The sequence below is a fragment of the Mirounga angustirostris genome, unplaced genomic scaffold, assembly GCF_029215605.1.
Source record: "Mirounga angustirostris isolate CCGP_5_RB_7025 unplaced genomic scaffold, mMirAng1.0.hap1 SCAF_4, whole genome shotgun sequence".
Classification (NCBI taxonomy): domain Eukaryota; kingdom Metazoa; phylum Chordata; class Mammalia; order Carnivora; family Phocidae; genus Mirounga; species Mirounga angustirostris.
In genome coordinates, this window is record NW_026991712.1 from 175,387,079 (window position 1) to 175,406,294 (window position 19,216).

Here is a 19,216-nt window from a genome sequence, read left to right on the forward strand (position 1 = left end):
CTGGATAATAGCTAACCGTCCATTTCTGCTTCTCCCCAAGATCCTAAGCAGCCAGAGGGCAGAGGCTGGTGGTATATGGTTGCATCTTCTAGTGCCCAGCCAGAGCCCCAGATGCAGGAGACTCTCATAATCATGGGTTGTGGAGTGGCGTGTTCTTGTTCTTTTATTTTTTTTTTTTTTAAAGATTTTATTAATTTATTTGAAAGAGAGAAGAGAGCATGAAAGAGAGAGAGAGATTGAGAGCGAGAGCAGGAGCAGGGGGGGAGGGACAGAGGGAGAAGCAGGGAGCCCGATACAGGGCTCCATCCTAGGACCCCAGGATCATGACCTGAGCCGAAGGCAGACACTTAACCGACTGAGCCACCCAGGCACGCCTCTTCTTGTTCTTTTTATTTTTAAAATTATTTTTAAAGATTTTATTTGTCAGAGAGAGAGAGAGAGCACAAGCAGGGGGAGCGGCAGGCAGAGGGAGGACCCTGGGATCATGACCTGAGCTGAAGGCAGACACCTGACTGAGCGACCAAGGCATCCCTCTTCTTATTCTTTTAAAATCAAGTTTTATTAATTCTAAATATGCCATACATTCTCACTAAAAAGTATAAAAGAGTGAAAAGTCACTCCGTTCTCTAGCCACCAGATTCCCTTCTATGCGAATAACCAATATTATCAGCTTTTTATGAATCCTTCTAGACATATATAAACATATGTATTTTTCTTCCTCCTTTTTAAAAATAAATGGGATCATACTTAAACAGTTTTGCACTTTGCCTTTTCACTTTACCATGCTCATATACACATATTTTTAAAACTTATTTAACCAATTAACTTTGATAATGTTTCAGTTGTTTTCATTCTTTTGCTATTAAAAACAATGCTGCAATGAATAATCTTGTATATTTGCCATGTTCAGATGTAACTTATGTAGGAAGAATTTCTGGAGGTGGAATTGCTAGGCCAATAGATATGGGTACTTTTAATCTTGATCATCATTGCCTAATTGTTCTCTATAAAGAATGTCCGGTTTCACACCCATCAGCAATATATGGGAGATGGGAGTCTGTCCATGCACCGTTGCCAACACGATGTGTTACTAACTTTCAGACAAGTTCCATTAAAAAAAAAAATTAGATTTAATTTTGAGTGTGTGTGTGTGTGTGTGTAACAAATTCATGATCACCTCTTAGGTTGAAAATCATCAAAAGTATCTGGGGGTGTTAACAATCTGGAGATTCTGACCCCAGGTTCACAGAAAAGTAAAGAGGTTTTACTTTTGTGAAGCAATTTACAGATTTTAGATGTATTTTACATGCATTGATTTTGACCAATGGGTACATTCATACACTTCCAAGAATTTAAAGCATAACCGGGAGGAGCCAACTTGATGAACACTTTGATATTTCGGGTAAGATTTTGGGTATCTTCTGATTATTTCAGTAAGGAGATAACTAAAGAGGTCAGAAGATAGTGTGAAATCTGCTCCATAGTCGTGTTATGAGGATTAAATAGGATGTCTGCAAAACTTTCGTCACAATACCTGATACATAATAGGCACTCAATAAAGTAGCGGTAGTTATTACCTAATAAACAATAGGCTGTTTATATGCGTTGATGACAGATTAAGGGGCTATTTAGGTGATAAAATCTGCCCTTTTGGCAGTAAGGGCTCTGGCGCCCGATAAATTCCTCTCTAGCACTCATGAGCAGTGTGACTTTGAGCACATCCCCTAACCTCCCCGGCCTCAGTTTTCACATCTGGAAAGTGGAAGAATAAAACCCAAGGCTCAAGGTTTGCCCTGAGCTTAAATGTGCAATACTCCGAAGTGCTTGCTACACACTAGTTCTCTTCTTTCCTCCCAATCTACTGATTGGAGCCATCAAGAACCCATAGAAAAACCCGATAACCCCAGGAAACCAGAGGGATCGAGACCAGGGCGACACGAGCGTGTTCATCACCGCCGGGGGGCCGCGCGTCCAAGGGCAAAGGGTCACAAGCGACGCGCGACCTCTGACTTTCCCCTCCCCACCCCACCCCACCCCACCCCTCCGCTCCCCTTCCCTTCCCTTCCCTTCCCCTCGGCGAGGAAGACCCCGCCCCTGTGGGGGCGGTCGCCCCCGGGCGATCACCCCGGCAACGCCGTCTTCCGGTCCGCTCGGCCCCGCCCACTTCCGGCCCCGGCGCGGCGCGCTTGCGCAGGGCGACCGGGAGCAGGCCTCCGGAAGGGCGGCGTGGGGGTGCGGTCCCGGGCGGAGGGCGGAGGGCGGCGGAGCGCGGGGGACGCGCGGCCCGACTTCGGCGTCGCTGCCGGCGCTCAGGGCTCCGCGCAGCCATGGAGAGCGGAGGGCGGCCCTCGCTGGGCCAGTTCATCCTCCTGGGCACCAGCTCGGTCGTCACCGCCGTCCTGTATTCCGTGTACCGGCAGAAGGCCCAGGTCGCCCAAGAGCTCAAGGTCAGTGCTGGAGCCAGCCTGGCCTCAGTCGGCTCAGCCCTGCCCCCGGTACTGGTGAGCCCGGGTTCGCCTCGGGCTGCTCCAGCGTCGGAAACTGCCCCAAAGAGGAAACCGGCCCTTGAGGGGTGTCGCCCCCGAGTCACGGGAGGAACTAGGATCAGAATTCGGGTCTCGTGATAACCGCTGCACTTGCCCTTTTCTCCTCAGCCGCTCTCATTACTCAGAATCTCGACCTGATTCCTTTATTCGACAAATACGAAGGGCCGCCTGCTCTGCTCCAGGCACGGGCTGTCGCATGGGTGGAAGAGACAAAAGTCCCTGCCCTCATGGAGATTCCGTTCCGGTACAGGCAACCAGGCAATAAACACGTACCTCGGATGGTATGGCAGATGGGGAGAAAAATACTACGGAATCATGCGGGGAAGAGAGGAAATGCAGTGGTGTGCTATTTTAAATAAGGTGACATTTAACAGAGCCCAGGAGGAGGTGAGGGAGACCGCGCAGGTGTCTAGGGGAAGAACAGTTCAGATGGAGGGAACAGCCAGTGCAGGAACCCTAGACTTTGCCCATTTTTGTAACCACTCACTTCTTGCTTCTACAGACTCTTCCTTTTTAATATCTTAGTTATTTTAAAAATAACGCTTGGGGCGCCTGGGTGGCTCAGTCGTTAAGCGTCTGCCTTCTGCTCAGGTCATGATCCCAGGGTCCTGGGATCGAGCCCCGCATCGGGCTCCCTGCTCCGCGGGAAGCCTGCTTCTCCCTCTCCCACTCCCCCTGCTTGTGTTCCCTCTCTCGCTGTGTCTCTCTCTATCAAATAAATAAAATCTTTAAAAAACAAAACAAAACAAAAAACTTGCTTTCTTAGACTGCCCTTTACAGCTTAGCACATTCTCATCCACAATAATTTTTTTTTAAAGGTTTTATTTATTTATTTGACAGAGACACAGCGAGAGCGGGAACACAAGCAGGGGGAGTGGGAGAGGGAGAAGCAGGCCTCCCGCAGAGCAGGGAGCCCGATGCGGGGCTCGATCCCGGGACCCTGGGACCATGACCTGAGCCGAGGGCAGACGCTTAACGGCTGAGCCACCCAGGCGCCCCCTTCACAATGATTTTTTGAGGTGGGGAAAATGACAATCATCTCCAGATTGCAAACCAGGAAATTGAGACTCAGAGCAAAGGTCTTACAGCTCCTTGGGTTGGAACTTAAGTCTTTTGATTCCAAGTGTAGGATTTTTTTTCTTTTTTTCTTTTCCCTGATTGACCACATTGCTTTATTGTGAATGTCTGACTGGCCCATGAGAGATGGACCTCTTTAGGTCAGAGACAGGGTCTTACTTATCCTTTTTTTCCCCCTTCCCCCTTCTAGGTTCTTATTCAGTGCTTGACAAGTGGTAGATGCTCAGTAAATGTGGATTCCTTTTGGCTGAAAGGTCACAATACCACAGTTAGGGCTTCACTTGACATGTATTTGAAGGATTCCTAAACCTGACTTAGTTCATTGTCATCATATTGTTTTCAGTAAGGGCTTAGGAACCAGTGTGTGAAGTCCCTGCCATGGAGGGGAGTTTGGGAATCCATCCGGAATGAACCAGGTTGCCAGGCAGTTGTTATTTGTGGTGCAAGTGGTGTCCTAGTAAGATTCCAGCTGCCCAGTTGTTTGTCTGATTATAAATAAGCGAGTTATGCTGAAGTCATTGGCTAGAAGTATAACTGATACTTCACTTTCTGACTCTGAAAGTCTGAAATCAGGTTGGCACCAGGCTGGCTCAATATGGGACCTTTGAAGCAGTGAACTCTTCAGGATCCATTTTTGGGTGACCTTAAAAGTTTTGCCAGTTTCCAAATGAGGATGAAATGGCCCCTTTCTGGAAAGAGTTGGGATTTCTAATATTTTATTTTATTTATTTATTTATTTTTTAAAGATTTTATTTATTTATTTGAGAGAGAGAGAATGAGAGAGAGCACATGAGCGGGGGGAGGTTCAGAGGGAGAAGCAGACTCCCTGCCGAGCAGGTAGCTCGATGCGGGACTCGATCCCAGGACTCCAGGATCATGACCTGAGCCGAAGGCAGTCGCTTAACCAACTGAGCCACCCAGGCGCCCTCTAATATTTTAGATTCAGTTTTCTTGATCAGATTACAAAACGTCCAGACTAGGTTTGAGTCTTATCCTTGTGTAGCTCTCCTAGTGCTGGGAATGCATATTTATTGCTTACCTACATGTGCCAGCCCCTGGGCTAGATTCCTTCCCACGTTATGCATCATTTATTTTTTATTTTTATTTTTTAAGATTTTATTTATTTGAGAGAGAGAGATAGCAAGAGAGAGCACGGGCAGCGGGGAGAGGGAGAAGCAGGCTCCCTGCTCAGCAGGGAGCCCGATGTGGGGCTCCATCCTAGGACCCTGGGATCATGACCTGAACTGAAGGCAGACGCTTAACTGACTGAACCACCCAGGTGCCCTCCCATCGTTTAATAAACATAAAAATCCAGTGGCAGTTTTCTGTCCATTTTCTACAGCTCTGGAAACAGACTCAGGTAAATTAAGTTGCTCAAAGTCACAATGGATGCACTGAAGCTTGATTCAACCTCAGGTCTTTCTGACCATATTCCCTCTGCCCTTTAAAAAAATTCTAACTGGCTTTCCTGTGGTGGATACTCTACCAGCTGTGTGACTTGGAGCAAAGCACTTCACCTCTCTGAGCCTCAGTTTCCTGATCTGTAATTGGGGATAATAATGTCTTCTGTATAGGGACAGTAGGAGCATTACATGGATTTATGCTTTTAAAGTGTTTAGCATAGTCCCTGGTATATACACTTGACCTTTGAACAACATGGGTTTGAACTGTGTGGGTCTACTTACACGCAGATTTTTTTTTTCAATAAATACAGTACTATGAATGTATTTTCTCTCATGATTTTTATTTTTATTTTTTTTTAAGATTTTATTTATTTTTTGACAGAGAGACAGAGAGGGAACACAAGCAGGGGGAGTGGGAGAGAGAGAAGCAGGCTTCCCGCGGAGCAGGGAGCCCGATGTGGGGCTTGATCCCAGGACCCTGGGATCATGACCTGAGCCGAAGGCAGACGCTTAACGACTGAGCCACCCGGGCGCCCCTTTCATGATTTTTTTTTTTTTAAAGATTTTATTTATTTATTTGATAGAGACACAGCGAGAGAGGGAACACAAGCAGGGGGAGGGGAGGAGGGAGAAGCAGGCTCCCCGCAGAGCAGCCCGATGTGGGACTCGGTCCCGGGACTCCAGGATCATGACCTGAGCCGAAGGCAGTCGCTTAACCGACTGAGCCACCCAGGCGCCCTCTCTCATGATTTTTAAAAAGTATTTTCTTCTCTCTAGCTTGCTGTATTATAGGAACACAGCATATAATACATATAACCTACAAAGTATGTGTTGATTGACTGCTTATGTTATCAGTAAGGCTTCTGGTCAACGATAGGCTATGAGTAGTGAAGTTTTGGGAGAGTCAGAGTTATATGCAGATTATCGACTGCGTGGCGGGTCAGCGCCCCTCACCCCTGCATTGTTCAAGGGCCAGTTGTAGTCTAAGTGATTATCCATTCACTTAACTTACTCATCAAATACGTATTGAGTGCCTGCTATGGGTCAGGCACTGTTCTCGGCACCAGGGGGACAGCAGTGAACAAGACAGGCAAGGTCCGAGCTGTCCTCGAGTTTAACAGTCCAGGGGAGGGGGACAGAACGAAGGAGTCAATAGACTCCTAGTTGCTGGGCTGTTACTTGTACTATCCTCACAGTGTAGGTGGTTCATAAGTTCGGATTGACCTGGCTCCTGTCATTTACTGTGCAGCACTAGCTTCAACTTTGGGTGACCTCAGTGACCTAGAGTACCCATCCCTCCTCACCCCTTGAGGGCTTACGTACCCGGCATCCTTCAGATTTGTTGATGGCAATTCCCTGCAAGTGGGAAGTGTCCTTGATTCGTCCCTGAATCCCCAGTGCCCAGCCCAGTGCCTGGCACATGGATGCTCAGGAACTGGGCATTGGTTTTATTAATCTTCTCTTTATTTTTAATGCAGCAGTGCCAGGCTGCTTGGTCCCCATGCAGGGGGGGAGCTGAATTGGAGGGGGTGGCAGGAGGAGGGGGGTGGTGGCAGCTGTCACCATGGTCTCCTGCTCGTCAGAGGCTGGAAGGATGAACTGGAAAGTAGGAGAATCGTGCCAGTGAACAGAGCCTTGCCCCCCCACGGCGAAGGCAGCCCTGTACCGTCCCGTGTACTGCAGAGCGTGGATTGCCCCCGGCACGCTGAGAGCAACGCTTACGCTTGCCCGAGCCCCTGCCATGTCCTGGGCACCGGCTTAGGTACTTTCCACAGAAGCCCTCTAATGCGTGGTTCTGTGTTGTCAAGAAGATTAAATTATGTTCAGTCTGTGGCATGAAAACGGACAAGGACCTTTCGTATTTTCACTAAAAAAAGTTAAAATGAAGAGGAGGGTATGTTTCTGTTAACTGGGGAAAGAATGTCGCTGGCACCCCCATTCGCAGGGTGGCAGATGCCTGGTTATGTGGTGAAACTTCTGGGGCACAGCTTGGGAATGTGATTCTCCATAACCTCCTTCCTGCCTGATTTCCTCATTCTCTTTTCATTACATAAAAAAAGTAAATCGTCTTTTTCTTGTTGGGCCTGTAAGTGCGGTAGAACATGCAGTAGTCAGCAGCCAGTTGAATGTGTTGTTTGCATTTAGGGAGCTAAAAGAATCCACTTGGGTGAAGACTTAAAGAACATTCTCTCAGAAGCCCCAGGAAAATGTGTGCCTTATGCTGTTATTGAAGGTATGTTTATTTATTGGCAAAATTAAAAATTTCCTCTTCTCGAAGTTTAATAAAAATCTTCTTGGCTGATATTAAGGGCCTTTTGTATGGGGCAGCGTTCCAGAACTAGGACCTTGGGGTCAGAAAGACCTGGGTTATTGCTGTGTGATCCTGGCGCAATCACCCAACCTTTCTGAACCTCCCTTACCCCATCTGAACAAGAATTGCAACCTTTCAGGGTAGTTGGAAAGCTGAAATGATGTAAAGTGCTTAGCAGAGTGCTGACAAAACAACTTACCGTGATGTCATTTGCATCATTTTGATTAATTCAACTCAAACTAAAAACAACATTTAAATCACCTTGAAAGGAAAGGGCAGAACAGTTCTTCAGAAGTAAAATAATTTGTTTCCGTTTAGGGGCTGTTCGATCTGTTAAAGAAACGCTTAACAGCCAGTTCGTGGAAAATTGCAAGGGTGTGATTCAGCGGCTGACACTGCAGGAGCACAAGATGGTGTGGAATCGGACAACCCACCTCTGGTACATATCCTTTCTCCCCTGGCCAAGCCTCCCAGTCGGTCGGCTCACATGCTGGTGTCCTGGGTACTGTTCCCATGTCTTCCAGTTCCCCTGAGACAAGGCCTAGTCCAGTTTCTTCATGCTGACGGTATTCTTGCGGGAGAACGGTTTTTCCAGCCAGTCCTAGTGGGTTTTTGTTTTGTATTTTGTATTTTTTATTGTGGTAAGAATGCTTCACATGAGATCAACCACCCCCCCCCCCGCTGTTTTTTTTAAAGATTTTATTTATTTATTTGAGAGAGACTGAGCATGAGCAGGGGGGGCGGTGGGGGAGAGGGCAGTAAGGAAGGGCAGAGGGAGAGGGAGAAGCAGACTCCCCACTGAGCAGGGAGCCCGACGCTGGACTCGATCCCAGGACCCCAGGATTATGACCTGAGCCAAAGACAGACGCTTAACTGACTGAGCCACCCAGGCGCCCCATGAGATCTACCCTTTTAACAATACTAGAGCATGTAGTACTGTAGGCTACAGGCACTAAGTTGTACAGCACATCTCTAGAATGTATTCATCTTGTATAACTGACACTTTATACCCACTGAACAGCAGCTCCCATTGTCTTCTCTCCCAGTCCATGGCAACCACCATTCTGCTCTCTGTCTCCATGAGTATGACTTCTATTTTCTTTCTTTCTTTTTTTTTTTTTGAGAGAGAAAGAGAGAACATGTGTGCATACGCATGTGAGCAGGGGGAGGGGCAGAGGGGAAGGGAGAGAAGGAATCTTAAGCAGGCTCCACGCTCAGCACGGAGCACAACATGGGGCTCGATCTCACGACCCTGAGATCATGACCTGAGCCAAAATCAGGAGTCCGACACTTAACCAACTGAGCCACCCAGGTGCTCCTGAGTGTGACTGTTTTAGGTCCCTCATGTAAGTATTTGTTTTTCTGTGCAGTGGCTTGGTTCTCTTAGCATAATGTCCCCCAGGCTCATCCCTGTTGTCACTGTCACATATGGCAGAGTTTCCCTCCTTTTTATGGCTGAATAATGTCTGCGTGTGTATCACATTTTCTTTCTCCACTCATCTGCTGATGGGCATCTAGGTTGTTTCCATGTCTTGGTTCTTGTGAATAACGCTGCTGTGAACACAGGAGTGCAGATACCTCTTTGAGACCCTGATCGCACTTCTTTGGGACGTATACCCCGAGAAGTGGGATTGCCAGATCATACGGTAGTTCCATTTTTCATTTCTTAAGGAACTGGATATTTATTTGAAAGTGGCAAAGAGAGGTAAACGGTGGAGCTGATCTAGGACAGTGCTTATTGCCCACTGATACGGCCCGAGAACCTCAAAAACGGAGCCTCCCTATCATGAGGCACTAGGATAGCAGTGATTTGTGCGTATTCTTCCAGCTCGTTCGGACTTTATCCTGTCCTGGCATTTAGGCCATCCCCTCTCTGCCTGGGCGAGAGGTGTTTGCTGTCCTCTTTTATCTTGGGTTCTCTCGTTTTAGGAATGACTGCTCAAAGATCATTCACCAGAGGACCAACACAGTGCCCTTCGACCTGGTCCCCCACGAGGACAGCGTGGCCGTGGCCGTGCGAGTGCTGAAGCCGCTGGACTCCCACGATCTGGGCCTGGAGACCGTGTACGAGAAGTTCCACCCCTCCGTCCAGTCCTTCACCGACGTCATCGGCCACTACATCAGCGGCGAGCGGCCCAAAGGCATCCAGGAGACAGAGGAGATGCTGAAGGTGGGCGCCACGCTCACGGGCGTGGGCGAGCTGGTTCTGGACAGCAGCTCCATGCGCCTGCAGCCCCCCAAGCAGGGCATGCGGTACTACCTCAGCAGCCAGGACTTCGACGGCCTGCTGCAGAGGCAGGAGGCCAGCGTCCGACTCTGGAAGGTCCTGACGCTGGTCTTCGGCTTCGCCAGCTGCGCCGCCCTCTGCTTCATCCTCCGCAAGCGCTACCTGCAGCGACAGGAGAGGCAGCGCCTCAGGCAGATGGAGAAGGAGTTCCAGGAGCATGAGGCCCGGCTGCTGAGCGGCGCCAAGCCCGAGGACAGGGAGAGTCTGAAGAGCGCCTGTGTCGTGTGTCTGAGCAGCTTCAAGTCCTGCGTCTTCCTGGAGTGCGGGCACGTGTGTTCCTGCACCGAGTGCTACCGCGCGCTGCCCGAGCCCAAGCGCTGCCCCGTCTGCAGACAGGAGATCGCCCGGGTGATTCCCTTGTACAACAGCTAACGGGCGGAGGGCCGCACGGCGGGCGGTGAGGGGCCCCCAGCCCCCACCTCAGGAATTCGTGTCTTGAGGCCCAGCTGTCATCCCAGCTACGACTGAGGGAGGGGACTGGGGGAGCCATCCGGCCTCACAGCCCCAACACTAGGATGTTGCCTTGCCACCGCGAGAGGGGACTCTTCCGCCACGGGCTGAGACTCACGGCCCCACCCTGGGCTGGGTGTGGTGGCCTTGCCTTCCTGGAACCGGCGGAGTGTGTGTGTGTGTGTGTGTGTGTGAGTGAGACGGCACCTCATTGCTTGAGGGCCCAAGCCAGTGATCTCCAGCTCTTCTGGTCCTTTCTGGGGAATTGCTGGTTCCTGTGGTCTTGCACCTTGAGTGACTCAGCCAGCAGGGAGGCGAAGTCAGGCTCTGGGTGTGGTGTGTGCCCCACGGAGCTGTCTGAAGAGTCACCTCTGACGAGACTGTCACAGTCTTTCTTCCTTTTGCTTACACCCCAGGAAAAAGGCCAGGCTGGACGTGGGAACTGTGTCCCTTTCCCCTCACCTCCTTACCTCTTAATGTGGGCACATGTGTGTCGGGACAAAAGGGAGCGACGCCCGCCATCCGCCTTCCGCCTAAAAGCTGGGAACTCTGGTCAGCAGGCTGAAGGGCGGCCACTTGAGGGGACAGTCGGGCTGTCCTGTCGTCCCCAGTGGTGAAGGTGGCAGCTTGGCTGCAGCCCTCCTGGTGTCTCCGGGACCGGAGCGCACCGCTGGCCCTGGCTGGGAGCGCGAGAGGCCCAAGGCCCGAGGGCTGGCTCTGGCTTTCTCTGCCTGGGGTTGGCCCGAGAGGCCTCACCACCTGAACGAAGCAATAAGGCTGCTGTTGCCCCAGCCTCCTGGCCCCGTCAGCCTCCCTCCTGGGCTGTCACCGAGGCAAAGTCGCCAGCCAGCACCCTGAGCGCAGAGCCTCTTCCAGAGTCCCGCCTCCTCACATTGAGAAGTTAGCATCCCGTGGGTGGGGTCACATTGCCCCTTCCTGGGTTGCTGTTCACCCCCTCACGTGCCCCCCCCACCGAGTTTGTGGAAAGAAGTGGGGGAACCCCTTTCACCTCCTCCGACTAGTCGGAGGTCTCCTCTCTCCCTTCCCTGGCTTTGAATATTCATCCGCTGTCCTCTTTTGTGTGGGGGAGGTGGGTGCTCTCCGGGGGGCTGACACCCGTTCTATGCAGGGTCCTGTGTGGACAGCACAAATTAAACATGTTACAACCAAGTGTTAACCTGTTGCTTTGTCAATGAAAGTTTGGCGGTTTGGCTGAGGCTTGCGTGAAATGGGACTGAATCTCACTGCGGTGGAATGATCTAGAGACCTTGAAGCCTCTCTGTGTCTCTTCTTCTGGGCAAAGAGGTGCTTTGGGGCTCCTACAGGGCGTGTTCGGCAGTTTGGTGAGGCGGAGGCCTGGGGGTGGGCGTCTTGGAGAGTAGCCTGTAGGTGGCCCTGGCCTCACGGACAAGTCCTGAGCAGAGGGGCAGTGACACGATGGGGCCGGGGTGGGATGCTGGGGGACAGCAGGGAGGAGATGAACATTTAGAGTATTGTACTATACGCTCTTCTGAGCTTTCATTTCAAGGTGAGCTGATCCTCACAAAACCTGCAGGCTCTCCTGGTCTCTGCATCTCAGAGAAGGAAATAACCCACGATGGGAAGTTCACTGGCCTGCAGCCTCCGGCTACTAGGTGGTGGATCTGAATTAAAACTCCAGGCTGTTCCAAAGCCCCTGACCCTCCTGCTCACGGGCAGTGACTAATTTCCTGTGTGTACAGGACTACCCCACAGGATCCTCGCTCCCGAGTTCATGGAGGGGGCCCACTGTGGAACAGGCGGAGGTGAGAAGCCACGTGCCAGTACTGAGTCCGGTCTGGTGAGGCAGAAAGAGCTTGGGGGCTGGGCAGGGTGAGGGGGCGCCCAATCACCTTGAAAGCACCTGCCCCTTTTTCCTTGTCCTTCAGCCCTGACTTTGTCAGAAGGTCCAGCTTTTATTTATTTTTATTTTTATTTTTTTTAAAGATTTTTATTTCTTAAGAGAGAGCATAAATGGGGGGGAGGCAGAGGGAAGAGGGACAAGCAGACTCCATGCCAAGCAGCGAGCCTGACGCGGGCCTCCAACCCAGGACCCTGAGAAGATCACGACCTGAGCCGAAGTCAGACGCTTGACTGACTGAGCCACCCAGGCGCTCCGGTCCAGCTTCCAGTAGAGGATGAATGAACCGCCTGTGGCCGGTGTATGTGGCCATCTATGGAGAGTTCAGCCCTCGGCACAGATTTCGTGAGTAAGTCTGAAAAGGGAAGGCCACCTGCTCTACCCCAGCCCCACTCAGATCTGGGCGGACCAAATCTGCCTCGACTGTTCTCCAAGCCGAACCTAGGGGAGACAGCCGCAGCACCCGGTCCCCGCCTTAGGAAGTGACAGCTCATCGGGAACAGGAACACTCATGTACCCAGGTTTTGGATTTGAGGTCCCTGCTCAGTCCTAGCCCAGGTGGGGCTGACACTGTCTCAGCTTCCTGCCCCTGTGGCAGTTCCCACCTTCCATTTTGGGAGCCCCGTCTCCAGGAGGGCTGAACGGGACCTACCTGGGACAGACAGGGCCCAGGCTGGGGAGTGGGGAGTGACAGGGAGGGGAGGACCATAGGACGTTAGTGCTGAACCAACCTTGGGATAGTTGTGAGTTTTCAGTTCTTTGCTAACTCAACCCCTGTGCTCAGTCACTTTAATCCTAGACAGACACCTTCAGGAGGAGTCCTCTTGAATATCTGCTCCTGGTGTCTTGAATGTCTGCTAGGCACATTATGTGCATTAATGCGGGGGGCAGGGGGGTCCTACAGAGTGGACATTGTTATCCCCACCTTACAAGTGAGGCTCAGAAGGGCTCTGTGTTTGCCTCCAGCCACACATCATTGTGAGCCAGCCCGTGTTAGGTTCCTTACAGGCAGCATTCCTGAGACTTAGGGCAAGCAAGCGGGGGAGACCGTATTACCCCAATTTGCAGGTTATGTGATGTGCTCAAGTCTACCAAGGTCTGACTAGAATGCCTCCACCTTTTGTCTTTTATCACTTTAGGCCTGAGAGGGGAAGGAAAGTCATCCAACAGACCACTGCGTGTTGCAGACCCAGTGTTTTCCTTGCCAGTCACACCCTAGTTACATATCACAGGGAGAGGCTTTGACGTTTCCCTAGCTTATCTTGATGGAACAGAAGCCGAGAGGCAGGTCTTTGGAATCCTAACTCATTCAGAATTATGATAGAAAATTCAAGAAGCAACAATATGTGGAACATTTAAAAAGCAAACAACAACATGACAAACTTGGCCAATCTGGCACCCTTTATGACCCCGGTCCCAGGCCATGAAAATCCCAACTGGACGATGGGTCTGAGGCTGATGATCCCGCAGGGCCTCTGGAATGCTCAGAGGAAGAGCCGGTCATGTTCACTGATGGGCATTTATTCATCTAACAAACATTTGCTAAATGTATATTTAGCAATCTCTGTGCCTGGAGTTGCAAAATGAATAAGACGCAGTCTCTGCCCTTGCAGGGCTCAGAGTTGTCTTAATATACCCTCATTATTCGAAAGGCAGTAAACCGTACTGGCCAGGTGTGATGACCCTCAGTTGTTGGGCATATTTGCTGTTCACAGAATAGTGTAGCTGGGATGAGCCTTTGAAACTGACCTGGTTAGAGCAGATTCCCATTCAAAATAAACCGACCAAGGGCAGTCCAGCGTTGCAGAAGGGGAGCCAAGCAGAGAAGACGTACCCCACAGAGCCTACAATGACCTACTGGAAACACCAACCTGACCGTGTCCCTCCTCTGCTTGAAACACTTCCACAGGCCCCCTGTCATCTCCAGGCCCAGGCCCTGACTCTGCCCAGGCATCTGAAGGCCTGCGTAACCCAGCCCAGCTGTCCAAGCCTCTCCGCATCCCTCCGTCCCACGCTTGTGGCTCCTGTCGCACAGTCAGTGAGGTTCCTGAGACATGCCATGCTGAGTCCTGCCCCTGGCATCCTGGCTCTTCACCTTGCTAACGTCTACATACCTTTCAAAAGCAGCTTTAGGTGGTGTCCGCTCCATTCCTAGGTGCCTTGGAGGGGTTAGGTGCCCCTCCCCTGAGATTCCATAATACAGTCTTCTCAGTCCTGCCCTTAACCGGATTGCTCCTGTCTTGGGCAGGACCTGCCTGCATCTTATTTTTTCTCGGGTCGTCACTATACACTAGTTAGAGCTAACATTAGGGCTTGTTCTTTGCTGGGTACTGACTAAGCGCTCTCCATGATTCATGTCATTTAATCTGCACCCTGAGTTACATGTTTGTATTATTCTTCCTTTAAAGAGAAGGAAACCGGGGCGCCTGGGGGGCTCAGTTGGTTAAGCGTCTGCCTTCGGCTCAGGTCCTGATCCCAGGGTCCTGGGATTGAGCCTCACATCGGGCTCCCTGCTCAGCAGGGAGCCTGCTTCTCTCTCTCCCCCTCCGCCCCGCTCGTGCTTTCTCTTTCTCTCAAATGGATAAAATCTCCATAGATAGATGATAGATAGATAGATAGATAGATAGATAGATAGATAGATAGATGATAGAAGGAAACCAAGGCCCAGAGTGGTCAGGTATCTTGCTAAGCTCACAAGAGAGTCAAGATTTAAGCCCACGGCAGTCTGACTCCAAGCCCAAGAGCTCAAGCAGTGAATGTCCGTGGAATGGGCAAGTTGACTAGCGAGTGAACTAGACATGGGGTAAGCAGTCCTGAGAAGCTGCCTGTGGGAGTCGGTTACTGGACCAGAGATGAGGGCCATGACCTGGTTGTAGGAGTGAGGGAAGGGCCTCAAGCCAATGTGGATAAACTGTATGAGAGGAACATTTGTGCAGCGAGCTGACCAGAGTGTCGACTCCTAATCGCACAGGAAAGTTGGGATGATGTCATTGGGTGGTGGGAAATAGTCTGGACCGGCAGCCCAAAGGCTGGCCTGCTCTCAGGACCTGGCTCTGTTGCTGTGTGATCTTAATGGAGTGATTTGACCTCTCTGGGCCTCAGCTCTATCTATAAATGGAGCAAGTTGGATTCGAAGCCCTCCAAACCTCCAACCAGCTCTGACATTTTGCATGTCTAAGCGTGGGTGAGGGAGCCAGGAGGGCAGTGTGGAGGTCCTCTTTGGGGCTGCAAGTCTGACAGATGAGAGCCGGGCCCTCTTCGGGCTAGCTGCCTGCCACAGCTTCGGGACCACATTCCCCTAAAGCCAGGGAGATCAGTACATTTTCTAATTAGATAGTGTTAACTTATCAATTTTCAATGTGATAAGTTTCAATGTAAGATGTCCTGAATTGCTCCCTGGAGTTCTCATTACTCACTTCCCCTGCAGCTGCCTTATTGTTTTCCAGATGCCAGCCCAGGGACCTGGCATTTCCCTTCCCCAAGAGTGGGGCGCACGAGGCCCAGCAGTGACACCAGGCCTTGGTTAGAGGGGCTGACCGGGCGTGGGCGGGGGCCCTCCTCTCCTGCCCTTTACCCTCTGTCCTTGCCAGAGCGATTCCCTTCTGCGACGTTCCTCAAATTCAGATCCCTCCGGGATTGGGCCACGACTCTGGAGGGCCACAGCTGAACTCAACAAGCATTAATTAGGCACCGAGTGTGCCAGGCACCTTGGATCTGTAACCTGAATGTTCTCTAGGCTGGGGGGGAGGGAGGGACAAATGAGGTTGTATTAAAATTAATGTCCAAATTGCCCCAGCTGCAGGCCTCCCAGCCCCTCATCATCTTTCCTAGCACCTTGAAGGTGCTTCGTAGGGTGGAGCTTCTTACACGCTTGCAATAAGTTGGTCCATAGTCTATTTCTTCCTAGGCTTCCCCCCCTCTCCCCGCCGCAGGACTCTGCCTGGGATCCCTCCTACTGCTGCAGGCTCTGCTATGACCTCCAGGTGGCGCTGTGCCCCCATGGTTGAGGCCGGCTGGAGGCCTCAGGAGCATCCAAGGCGGTTCTTCCAAAGGTCTATGCAAATGTTCCCTCCCCTGAAGGGCGGGAACAGGCCTGGGAGGATCCCGAACTGCTGATCCCAGGTCCAGCGGGGCACAGCCTGGAAAGGGGAGAAGCAGGGATTTTTCTCTCTGGTTCCTTCCTTTCTCTGCCCAACTCACCAGGAAGCTGGGTGCAGATGTGAAAGTTTTGAGAAGCCCAGAAAATTCTGGGGGAAAAAAAATCCCCCATTTCTCCCCTGATAATTTCCCAGGCATTCACGTCTTTAAATATACTAACCATGATTTCTTTCAACAAAAACGAGATATGCATAATGCATCACATGTTCTTAAAATACTCAAATGACTTCATACTGGTAAAGGATGCTTAAAAAAATTGTATGGCATAGATTCTGATTCTCCGCACAAGAAGCGTTTTCTCAGCAGGAGAAAGAAAGAAGCTTCTCTCAGCCTGGCCTGCTGTCCTTGCTCTCATCTCCCTGTCCTGCCTTTGCCTTTTGCCCCCTCGTCCAAGTGCCCGGCTCCTCTGTCCCCTTCCCTGCTGCCTCTTGTCAATTACTTTCCTTGGCAGTCCTGTCTCTTATCTGCCCTGTTTGCCTCTTGCCTCCCAGTGTGTGTAAGAGTTTCTTCCTCTGCATGTGGATCTGTCCTCCTCCCTGAGGCTTTCTTAGACTCTCTGCTTCTGTCTGCTTCTGCTTCCGTGGGGCTGGCTCACCTCCCATCTTTCTCACCTGTGCCTGGCCCCTGCGCTTGCAGACCGGATCTCCTCCTTCCTCAGCCCCTGCCCAGGCCGGGCAGGATGGGGAGGGCTCTGTGACCATGCAGTGGCTGCTCCTCACTCTTCTCCCCTTCCTGTCACATAGGGAATTCCTTTCCTAGGGAGCAAGGGCCCTTCTGTCCAACCCTGGAGGGCTTTAGGTGGCGGGACTCACGGCGTGGAGCTGTCCCCATCAGTGACCCCACAGCACCTCATCTGATCCATACATCTCCCTTTGAGGCTGATCTGGTTACCCCCCTTTCAGAGCTGAGAGGAATTCTGGCTCAGAGAGGGAAGTGACGGCATCCACATCCGTGGAAATGGTGTAGGAAGGGGTGTAGGAAGGGGTGTAGCTGGGATTGGCGCAGGTCTTCTGATTTACCCTCTTTTACTTGCTCTTCAGCAGATCCGGTAAACAGATCTGTGCTGGGAGACCTGGGGTCTTGATCCTGGTACTGTCTCTGCCGGGGCAGCTCATCTTCCCTGTTTGGGACCGGCTTTCCCCCTCCGTGGAGTGGGAAAGTACCTCTTCTCTGTCCTGCCATCCTTACCCGTCCTCAGGGACCTGAAATGACATCGCAGCCAGGGGATGGGCAAGTGCTTGACTAACAGACAGTGGAGGTGGAAGCGTCCAGAGCGGTGCACAGCCCTTCAGCGGGCTCAGAAGTCAGTGGCCACATTCCTCTGCTCAGGCCTGAGCCACCACAGGTCTGACCCCAGGTCTGGGGGAGAGGCAGGAGTGAGGGCCTCTGGGCTTCAGATGTAAAATGTCCTTCTGTTGTCACAGGAGACTGGTGGGGAATGGCATTTGTAGGATCTAGTTCTGCCCTCTTTTTTAAGGGGCCACGGGGGTTCAGAGGTCCCCTGGGAACTGGGTACACAATTTCCTGCTTCTGAGAAAGAGAATCCATCTCTTTTATCAGATTTCCAAGGAGTCCCTGGCCTGCAAGAGGTCTGGACTCTTTAATCTACACCCCCTCCATATCTGTGGGTAGGCTGAGGTGTAGAGACTGGAAGAGGCTTGTCCCTGGTTTGGTGACTCCCAGGTGTCCTCAGGGAGGCACTGTCGCCCAACAGTTGGGAGCTCAGCCTCGAGTCAGACCAGCTGCCTCTCCTGGGCCATTCCTTGCAGCTCTGGCTTACCTCTCAACTTCCCTGGCTGCAGACCCTTACAGATGGTATAAGACAGATGACGGCCACTCCCAAGGTGATCATGAGTTGCCATTAGCATGATCCGGGGCCTGGTAAGCTCTTAGTAGTGACTGGGCAGAGGGAGTTTGGGATCAGAAGGTGGTGGTGGCCTTTTCTGAACTTGCTGGGGTCAGCTCCTTCTTTGTCCCCTTTAGCTCAGCTCATTGTTCTCGTGGGGCCAGGGGCTCTTTCATCAGTGGACTTTGGGCCTCTTGGGAGCTCTGGACAGACGAAGGCCGACATGTGGGTAAAGTATTCAGAGCCCAGGCTTCAGAGCCAGACCACAGTTCCCAGGCTCTTGGGCCTCCCCCGTGTGTCCACAGGGTTAAATGTGTACCTGCCCTTGTCTGCCCCTAGGGTCCTGAGGATGCACAAGACCACCATGGCGCCAGGCCTGTCTGAGGCCCTCTTTTTTCCCAGTCCGAGAGGGGCTATCGTTTTCCAGGGTGGCACAGAGCCCCAGCACCCCAGCCCCTGGGTCTGCTTTGGGGGCTGTAGGCAGAGCGGCTCTGGTAGAGTTCCGGGACCCCTCCCTCTCTCCCTCCTCCGTGTGAGGATGCGGAATGAGGAGGGTGGGGGAGAACACATTCAGGACACTACCGGTTATCCCCTTTTCATGTTCTGGTGACATCCGGCTCCTGAAATCCTCCCAGCTGTCCTCACCCTTCCTTAGGTTTTGCTGAAGAGCCTGTGGGACTCCTACCTTGTGGGCTGTGGGTACAATAAAAACTTAAAGGGACACCTGGGTGGCTCAGATGGTTAAGTGTCTGCCTTCGGCTCAGGTCATGATCTCAGGGTCCTGGGATCGAATCCCGCATCGGGCTCCCTGCTCAGCAGGAGCCTGCTTCTCCCTCTGCCTCTCTCTCTCTCTCTCTCTGTCTCTCATGAATAAATAAATAAAATCTTAAAAAAAAAAAAACTTAAAAAATTACCCTCTGATCCTTTTATGTGTTTTATTTATTTATTTATTTATTTAAAGATTTTATTTATTTGCGAGAGAGAGAATGAGAGACAGAGAGCATGAGAGGGAGGAGGGTCACAGGGAGAAGCAGACTCCCTGCCGAGCAGGGAGCCCGATGTGGGACTCGATCCCGGGACTTCAGGATCATGACCTGAGCCGAAGGCAGTCGCTTAACCAACTGAGCCACCCAGGCGCTCCCTTTTATGTATTTTATCTGAAATACAGCAAACTTCCTTGTTGAGAAAAGCCCCTTTATTTTCTGACTAATCCTGGGTTGCTGCACTGCCCGCCCCCATACAGTTCTGGGTGGGCTGAG

General features: G+C 51.5%; 1 protein-coding gene across 1 annotated transcript; it reads left to right on the top strand.

Annotated features, from left to right (window-relative positions):
• Positions 1-2,203: 2,203 nt before the first annotated feature.
• On the top strand, positions 2,204-11,244 carry MUL1 (mitochondrial E3 ubiquitin protein ligase 1). Its single transcript, XM_045898549.3, has 4 exons — positions 2,204-2,447; positions 7,172-7,259; positions 7,656-7,776; positions 9,267-11,244. Exons 1-4 carry the CDS (start codon positions 2,328-2,330, stop codon positions 9,994-9,996), a joined length of 1,059 nt encoding a protein of 352 aa, XP_045754505.1. The 5' UTR covers positions 2,204-2,327; the 3' UTR covers positions 9,997-11,244.
• Positions 11,245-19,216: the final 7,972 nt, after the last annotated feature.

Coding starts and splice junctions, on each gene's coding strand:
- MUL1 (XM_045898549.3), top strand. CDS start 2,328: ATGGAGAGCGGAGGGCGGCCCTCGCTGGGCCAGTTCATCCTCCTGGGC. Junction 2,448..7,171: donor AGGTCGCCCAAGAGCTCAAG/GTCAGTGCTGGA, acceptor GTTTGCATTTAG/GGAGCTAAAAGAATCCACTT. Junction 7,260..7,655: donor GCCTTATGCTGTTATTGAAG/GTATGTTTATTT, acceptor GTTTCCGTTTAG/GGGCTGTTCGATCTGTTAAA.